Consider the following 9,398-nt stretch of genomic DNA (forward strand, 5'->3'; position numbering starts at 1 on the left):
CTCTCTGTTGCAGCAAAATGAAGAATTAGCAACTTTTCGGGACTTGGCACGCGTTTCAAGAATAATTGCTAAACAGTGGCTAATTGGGGCATCTCGGTGGATTTCCGCGCAAGACAACCCGGACATGCATCATCCATCAGAAGCAAGGCAGTCCCTGGCTTGCATGCCAGTTTTACAGTTTTCTTAGTTAATTTGTTAATTAATTAGGAATTTGTATATTATTCGGACTGTAATATTTGGACTGCAATATTCTTTTATTCGGGACTGTATATTTATTTGGACCCTCCGCGCGAGGGCACAACTGTAATAAGTGTGCGTGAGTGTGATGTATGTCTTCCAACCCCACGTCTTTCTTCCCTTTTATTTATCTGCTTATGATGGTTAGATTAGGGCATATTTCAATTAGCATACAGTATGACAGCATGTTTGCATCATTCATCTGTATTGCATGAACCGGGCTTAGCGCATCATACTAACTGCATTGTACTTTCAATTCCAAATTGAATACATGATAGTTGTAGCATTTCATATGCCATCTTAGAATAGCCGAGCCTGCTATAGTTGCATTTTTGTATGTGTTGCATTAGGCATTTCTGTATACTTAGGATCCATGCATGGATTTCTAATTAGCTTTTGTTTTGGCTTGGAGTACTCGGTAAGCTTTATGCTTTAGCATCCTTGCATGCGTGTGAGTGAATGCCATGATAGCATGCTTACCATGAGACTAATTGCTTATGTGATATAACTGCCTGAATGCCTGTGGGTGAAGGTTGGGTTACTTAAATTGGAATAAATCATCAAATGTTTTAAGCCTCCTTGCGAGTAGCAAACCATATTTCAAATAAATAAACATGAAATGTTTTGTTCCAATTCGGGCGACCCAGTCTTTACTTATATGTTGTGTGCATCACATAGTAACCTAGGCTAATAACCGGAATAAGAACACACAAAGTTTTCAAAAATAGATATCATGGTTAGTAGAGGCCGGTCTTTGACCGGGCGAGCGGGGGTGTTCACGAAGTGACCTTCCCCAATCGTACCCAAGTTCCCGAGCCGAGGCAACTTTGGTGATGACGGACACGTGGCCTTTGGCACCGAGTCAGGGTTTCCTAAATTTCCCCAAAAATAAAATATTTAGGTGGCGACTCTGTATCTGGCAAAGCAGTCCATGTTTGGCACTTCTTTCAAAAATCAGTTTTCTCAAAACGATTTGCCGGATTTGGACTCTTCGGTTTAGACTTAGAACCGTGACAATTTGAGAGTCCTGAGCTGTAGTGACCCCAAATGAACAGAACGGGACTCACCCTCCCGAGGCGTTCGGGGGACGTCTACAGTATTTAAGTGAACTTACAATAAGCCGATCACATGATCTGCAATATATTTCATTTTGAATTCATTGCTTTTTCATTTTTTCTGTGTGCTAGGAAGCACGTAATGTCTCTCATTTCGCGTCAAACCAAGAAAATGAACTGCCGCAACTGCAGCCTCAGCTATATCTCATTCATACATAGTAATTTCTGCAAGAAAGAGTTGAAAACAGCAGTGCAACTTGTGGTTTTCTATTAGATGCAAAAAAATAGAAGTGATTGCAAAGGTCCAGATGGTGATGTGGAACATATGTAGTCTTGCTTCAAAAATGCTATGTGTAATGAGTTGTAAGATCTGTACTTATCACTGGCAAAAAAACAAACAAACAAACTTGGCCTGGATTTGCAGCTTCCTGCAAACATGAGAATATAAATAACATATTGGCAGTTTCTCCTCTTCCCATAGGTGGCATTTTTTCCGTTTGTGAATTGATTGAAATTTGCCTGCAGCAATACTTTCTTTTCCTTGCCTTTTAATTTTTAAGGCAACTTTTGTAGTGTAAACCCTCAAAATATACGATACAATGTAGTTGAAAATGAGTCAAAATGAACTAAGCTACTCAAGTTATTTTTAAGGTAAATTTGTTTTATAAACAAGCTAAACTTGACATTTTAAAACTTGTTAAAGTTTTCAAGCTTTGAAAATGATCTACTATTCTATTTAGTGACTTGATCATATGCGTCACAATAAATCAAGCTATAGTTATCTTGTACTACTATATTTAGTAAATCATATGCATCATAATATATCAATCTATACTCGACCTCAACTCGAGATCACATTTTGAAGCTTTTGAGACTTGTTAAGTTTTCAAATCAATCTTCGGCATCCTACTACTCAACTCATTTACAACACTCATTACAGAATTGCACTCTCCCCCAAACCAAACCAAACCAAACCAAACCAAACCAAGCCTTAAGTCTCATCAAATGAGGTTAGTTGCATGAATCATTTTTCTCCACTCTATTCAAGGCCATTTCGTTAGTCAAATTAAGGAGATTCATAAATCTATTTACTATACTAATCCACATTAATTTAGGTCTACCCGTTTCTCCTAACACTACCATCTACCATCACTGCATCGCATTTTTTCACTATTGCCTCTCATGATCTGATCATCTCTCTTAGTCTAATCATCTAATTCTATTTGAGAGGCATATGCACTAATAATGTTTACTATTCTCTCCAATAACTAGTTTAAATAACATAATCCTATCACATTTCGTAATGACTGCAGATTTTCTAAAAGACTCTTGGCAACTATTATTTCTACCTCATTCTTGTGTCTATCCTTTCCATTATAAATTCACATGTAACCATCAATCTGCTAAATGTAGCAGAAAATAAGCCGCTCACTGTCAAAAAACCACTTCAATTTGCAAGAGAAAGGGGCATCCAATTAATACAAATAAACTGCAAAAATTCTCCAGATTAAAGCAAATATGAAAGCAACAAAAGGGCAACCACACTACAGACCATAACAACCACTAGTTCCAGGCATACTACCACTATTTACTACAGACCATAACAACCACTACCACTATTTACTATACCAATACCACCAGATTACCACTTTATTGGGAGGTTTCTACAGCTGTTGGCACGTGCACGTGCACGAGCACAAACACACAGACAGACAGGAAGATTAGGAAGCAGAGTACCACAAATGAAGCAAAACTGAAAGACATCATTCCTCTTCAGATTCAGACTCTGCACTCTGGAGCCAATCAATAAATGGTCTAACATTCTTCCAGATCTGAGAGTCCTTGTTTCCACCATCCAGACCTTCCTGATACCACCATATAATGTATTCCTCCTCTAACACATCAGCATCATAGAGTGCCTTCAGGACCAGAGCCACTTCCTTAAGAGCAACTAAGCTAGGCTTCAAACAGAAAGCCTCAATTGCTCGAAGCAAAAGCAACTGTGATTCATCATCATCCTGAGCAACAGCAGCAACCAAATACCCTTTCTTGTCGGTAACCTCCTTTGCAAACCCTTTCTCAACACCATCGAAGAGTGCCTCAAACAAAGCAGTCATTATTTCCTGACTAGACCCAGAAAACGATCCAAAAATAGACTGAAATTCATTTGCAGAAGCCCCTTTCTTCAGCTTTGCTTTTGCCTCTTCCACTATTTTTTTATGGTTTGAGTTTCCATTCTCGAAACTGGGATTCTCTATTTTTGTACTTTCGCTTGCTCTATTGGTTTCCCTCGACTTATTATTCACTGGCTCATTAGTGGAAAGCATAACCATATCAGCTGTCACAGAACTCAATTGTTCTTTGATGCGTAGGCGGGCTGCCTCCAGTGACGTGTCGGTCTGCCACTGCACGTCATTGTCATTATCATCGTCAGTCTCTTCTTTCTCATCAACCTGACTTAAAGTTGGTGAACTTCAATCCTCATCAGAACCACTGGCTTTCTTTTTGTTGGAGCTGGCTTTTACAGGCCCATCCTTAAAAGTGGAAGACCCCTTCTTCTTCACCACTTTCTTCAGCTTCTTCTGCTCTTCATCAGCAGCCTCACCTTCTTTCAGTCGCTCATTTTCAGCCCTCCGCATTGCCTTCTTGTCTTTGGAACCCTTTTTTGGTTCAGGTGGATTCTTCAAAATGAAGGCTGTGAGTTTGTCCCTCATATCCACATCCGGAACAAAACCACACGCTGCACATCTCAGTTGGACCATCTGACTTTTTGTAATTAAGACCTCTGTTTCAGGATTTCCACAGCCATAACACTGAACATATTTCTTAATAAAATTCTCGAGCAAACCAGCAAGTTTAGCAGTGTCGTGTGAACCATTCACAAGTGACACTCCAGTTTTCTCATCAAATTTAGATTGGGCTCCAAGCTCGCAACCGAAATACTTAGTTGTGTAAGAAGCTGGCCTCACCAAAGCCCTCGCAACATCAACCATGTTGACAATATTTGTCTTAATGCCATTTCCTCTGCCCTCAATCTTGGTAATCATTTTAGGCATCTTATACCTATAGAAGGCATCATCGCAATTGCTAGCACCTATGTTCTGTCACTACGCCAAAATTGGGCTTTAGCGGCGGTTTTTTACCACCGTTAAAGGCTGTAAAACCGTCGTTAAAGCCTTTAACGGCGGTTATGTTACCGCCGTTTATGCGCGTGTCGAAAAAAGTACAACCGTCGTAAAAAGATAAATTACCGTCGTTAAAAGTCGACCAAAAACGGCGGTAACATAGGACTAAAAACGGCGGTATTTTACCGCCGTAAATAGGTTCAAATTTTTCAAAAAATAATTCTTTCTTCTAGCACTCCTCAAGTCTTGAACCCTCAACCTCTCATTCACCCACACTAACCACTCTACCATAGCCACTCTTCATGAAATATATTCCCTAAATAAATATTTAAACATTACTTTTACTTTATTGTAGATGGTTTCACCGGAGCTTGCCGGAGTTTCGCCGGAGCACGCCGGAGTTTTGCCGGCAAAGACCGCCGTCATTAACGGCGGTAATGATTGGGCATTAGCGGCGGTTTTGTTACCGCCATTAAAAGTTGGCATTAACGGCGGTTTTTTTAACGGCGGTAACAAAACCGCCGTTAATGATACCTTTAACGACGGTTTTCGTTACTGCCGTTAATAGTACCTTTAACAACGGTTTTCGTTACCGCCGTTAAAAAAACCGCCGTTAATGCCCTGTTTTGGCGTAGTGTGTAAAGCCATGTTTGGTTTAGAGCAAAAAGTTCTTAGAACAAAAGGCTAGATTTCAAAATGAGAAATGCTGTATTTCAGCATGTAGAAGTTTTCTAATGATTCTTGGGCACAAAAAGAGGGATCCTCCTCTGTAGTCAAGGAATGTTGCACCCAGCTGCAACCACAAAACCGTGGGTATTCCTGAAATGACCCGTGATGCATACAGTCAATTCTTTCTGGCAAGGGTGTGCTTTTTCTTGACGTAGGACAATACTCTCCAAGCAACCCAATCGATCCCAAATAGAAAATGGCCTGTTCGGACATAAAAGAAACCTCAGTGTTGACACAATGACACACTTCAAGGTGGCAATTTGCAGAGAGTAGATGAACCTGTCAGTTTTCCTGAATCAACCAGGTTAATGAGTTAGGCCTTAACAAAAATGAATCGGATAAAAAGAATGCTCATGTTGTACTACTATGTTATGAGACAAAAAGTTTAAGGGAAAAAATTGATTGCGGACAACAGAAAAGTAAAAAATTCTTCTTACACAAAAGGGGAGGTTAAGGATCAAACAAATATATATGTGGGGAAGAATCATCAACAAAATCAATATCGCCCTTTCAGAAGAAACAAGAACAGTTAACATTGGGGAAGAAGACCTCACAAAAGAAGAAAATGACCTTTGTGCCACATTATGATCAAAAGGATCGAAAGAAGATATATGCATAAGTACTGTATCAATAATATATTAGTTCCATTCCATTTACTTGAAAGCTTCAATTCAAAGCCGCCAATGAAGAGCAACAACTGCAAATATTGCTTTAACTTGTCCCAATTTTGCTCCACTTTAGCTATCCCAAATTTGTTTATTTGAATCTTTTTCCTTTTTTTATTTGAAGCAAAACCATACAATGTATTTCATTTTCTGCTTGTCAAAAAATTAATTTCATTTTTTGGAGCCATGTTCACCTTGGCTGAGACTAATCAAAAGAATATATATATATATTGGAATGGAAAAAGGAATTAAAAAAAAAACTTTTTTTTTTGGTTAAGTAAATAAATTTAAAAAAAAAAAGAAAAAAAGAAAAAAAAAGAGGCAACAAAGGAGTGTGAGAGCAAGAGATAGATAATTTAGATTCAAATTTTTTCTTTATTTTCTCATCCATAATAACACAAGAAATTACTATACTTTTAAAGTTTTTTTTTTTTTTTTTATTTTAAAGATTGACGCTTGTATAAAACAAATGAACTTTATGAGAGATTGATATATCATATAAAGTTAAAAATATAGCAGAGGGAAAATAAAAAAATCTGAAAATAGACACAAACAAACAAATTATTTTAATATGATAACAAGAATTCAACCATTTCCAAGAAAGGTTCACCAAATTTCAACCATCACGGCATGAACATAGCTCTAAATCTATAAATGCCATCAAAACAAATACAACACAAACCGCTTAACGAGCTTTCTAACCAAAAAAGTTTTACCATTGTCAATTCCACCACTCCTCAAGCGACATAGTTGAGATTAAGATCAGTATATACACGATTATAGCAGCAAAGATATTAAAAAATAGTAATAATAATAATAATCGAACGAAGAAACAAACACAGAAATAGTTACCGATTGTATATAGCTCGAAAACAAGTATATCTTCAAAGGAGGAAGACGAAAACCAGAGAAAGATGGGAATTGTTAGGGTTTAGTAATGTAGAGAAGAGTGATGAGAGGCGGCCGAGCGATTTCTTATATAGGGTTGGAATCAAATGTGGTGAAACCCCTGGATAAATATTTTAGTAGTATTATTCTAATTTTGGACATTTTACAAATAATAATACCTATCAGTTAGGGATTTTATTTCTTATTTTATTTTATTTTTTGTGTGAACTATTCAAAAAATTAAATTACTTATAAAAATAATCAAGTTTTCAAATTATATATCAATTTACATGACTTTTTTAAATTACTTATAAAAATAATCAAGTTTTCAAATTATATATCAATTTACATGACTTTTTAAAATCACATGTTCACCATCAAATCGCATTTTGATTTTGTAATTTAATAATAAAATAGTATTTTAAACTTGCATTTTTAAAAAAGTTGATTAATATGCTAAATAGTTTAAAAATAAATTATTTGGACAAATAGTTTGAAGATGCGATTTCATGGTAAAATTGCATTTTAAACCTGTAATTTCATAATAAAGTTATGTTTTGAGCTTTTTGAAAATTTGATTAGTTTATTAGACAGTTTGAAAAGTGGATTATTTGGATAAATAGTTTACATTTTTGAAATATTTAAAAAAAGAAATTTAAAATAAAAATACAGTAAATTTTATAAATTTGACATAGGCTTGGTTTGGGAAGGGGGTTTGTTTTTTGGCTTTTTGACTTTTTTGGTTATTTGTGTGGGGTTAAAAAGTCTAATTTGGGAAAGACTTTTGACTTTTTTGACTTTTTTGAGAGAGAAATAATGTAATGATTATGAGTTGAATGTGATGTTTTGTCTTATTAGGGCTAAAAAGCCTATTTTATTTTTTGTGACTATTTTAGCCCCAAACTCACTTCCCAAACAACCCATATTATATTGAGCTTTGAGATTTTAATTTAAATAATATTTGGTTATATTTTCATTAATAATTTGTTAGTTGTATGAATAAAAAAATGTGGGGAAGTGGTTTGGAAATACTCTTCCGGTCTTAGGGGACGCTTGTGATCCTCAGCTAGTCACCTGAAAAGAAATGAACTCTCCGGTCAGGGGTGCCGAAATTAGCACTCCGACGAATAAGTCAGTGTATACGCTCTTGATTACTTGTATCTTAAGTTACGTTCACTAGTTCTTACATACCTTTCTCTGACTGATGATCCCGTATTTATAGTGTTCTCTTTGGGCCTTAAGGCCAGGCCCATCCTTGATCATTTACATGTACTTCTACTCGGCCTTTGTTCTACTGGCTGGAGTGCCGGTTATTTTATTCGGCTCTTCGATTGACTAGGATCAATGCCGAATAGAGGTTACGTTTTGGATCGGACAGGTCCATTCGTCCCTATTGATCTAGTTAAATTCGGCTCCCACTATTGCCCCCTAAACACCCCACTAGCATTAGTTAGTCGGAGTGTTTGGCTTCTAGCCTGGGAAGTCAAAAATTCGGCGGTTAACCCTCTTAACAATGCTTGTCAGAACGCATACACGCTTTTTGGTCATTGTAATGCTTTCCCGCCCCTTCATACACTGCCTCCATTTAATGTGATTTGAAATTGTCTCTTCGAATGTATGTTCTGAATACTCAAAGATATCTGGTTCGCCTTCTAGTGCAACTCCTTCACTTTGCGGCTTCTGCAACTCCTTGTTTCTCATTTTTCCCTTCGCCCCTTGTAAGTTTTCTTCTCATTCACTTTCGATCCCGCTTCCTTGTTTGCTTTTAGTTTTCCATAATCCTTGGGCTGGCCAAGATGGCAAAACATCTGAAGGAGCTCCTTTCAGCGGACCAAATCTCCGGCTTTCAACGCCATTTTTCCATCCTCGATGATGTCCATTTGTCACTTTTGGCAGACATCACCACTGATATAGAGAAGGATGACGAGAGCACAATCGTCTTCCCCCTTCTGTCAATTGCTGAGGGCGGAGTCTGCTTTCTCCTTCATCCATTTTTGAGGGCCGTTCTATGATATTTAGGTCTAATCCCTTCCCAACCCAACGTGAATTTCTTTCGTATCATAATAGGAATTGTAGAGCTAAATCGGCGTCTTAGGATTAATTTAGGTATACCCGCCGTTCGGCACTGTTATGTCCTAGCCAAATCTACTGGCCGGCTAGGACGCTACTTTCTTAGAGCCAAGGATACTGATCATCACTTAGTGATGATGCTTGCCAGCTCTGGCAAGTGAGTCGATGACGTGATGGTCGTCGTCTGCGGTAATTGGGAATTCGGCGAAGGTGAAGATCGCCTAGACCCTATGCCAAGGCGAAAAGGCGAACCAGGTAGCTGATTAGATCACTTTTGTTTATGTTATTTCCATATCTGAATTCAACCCTATATACATCTAATCGCTTTGTTTATGTAGGAAGCGACTTGAAGAAAGTGTTGGTCTCAGACGACGACGCTATACTTGCAAAAATCAAAACCGCGCTACAGTTTGTCGGCTGTCCAAACCTTCAAAAACAAAGGAGGGCGGCCCACATTCTTTTGCGGTACGAGCCGACTTACACGACATTTTCGACGGCAGACAACATTCCGATCCCGAAAGATGACAACCATCTTACAGCCCTTATCTTTCCCAACTTCAAAAACTTGAGACAGATTGGTTTAGAAGCATCCGATTCTGAACAAGTAGAAGAACAAGCGGCCGAACCAA

The 9,398-nt window shown here is 37.8% G+C and overlaps 3 protein-coding genes across 8 annotated transcripts in view; 1 reads left to right on the plus strand and 2 right to left on the minus strand.

Moving 5' to 3' along the window:
• The window catches only part of LOC114267414 (uncharacterized), a 45,605-nt gene extending 43,835 nt beyond the window's left edge, over positions 1–1,770 (plus strand). For all 6 annotated transcript variants that reach the window (XR_014328276.1, XR_014328275.1, XM_082867385.1 and 3 more), the window contains one exon: positions 1,425–1,770. Coding sequence is in view for 3 of the 6 variants with exons in the window: in XM_082867385.1 (XP_082723511.1) it covers positions 1,425–1,511 (87 nt within the window). In the remaining 3 variants the exon portion in view is untranslated. The remainder of the gene's footprint in view (positions 1–1,424) is intronic.
• On the minus strand, positions 1,531–3,625 carry LOC145789852 (eukaryotic translation initiation factor 5-like). The gene has a single exon (XM_082867384.1). It carries the CDS (start codon positions 3,623–3,625, stop codon positions 3,056–3,058), a length of 570 nt encoding a protein of 189 aa, XP_082723510.1. The 3' UTR covers positions 1,531–3,055.
• Positions 1,531–4,348, minus strand: LOC145789850 (eukaryotic translation initiation factor 5-like). Its single transcript, XM_082867383.1, has one exon. The coding sequence runs from the start codon at positions 4,346–4,348 to the stop codon at positions 3,767–3,769; it is 582 nt and encodes a 193-aa protein (XP_082723509.1). The 3' UTR covers positions 1,531–3,766.
• Between the last annotated feature and the right edge of the window lie 5,050 nt (positions 4,349–9,398).

This window comes from Camellia sinensis, chromosome 4 (assembly GCF_055761805.1).
Source record: "Camellia sinensis isolate YWXY chromosome 4, ASM5576180v1, whole genome shotgun sequence".
NCBI classification, from domain to species: Eukaryota; Viridiplantae; Streptophyta; class Magnoliopsida; order Ericales; family Theaceae; genus Camellia; species Camellia sinensis.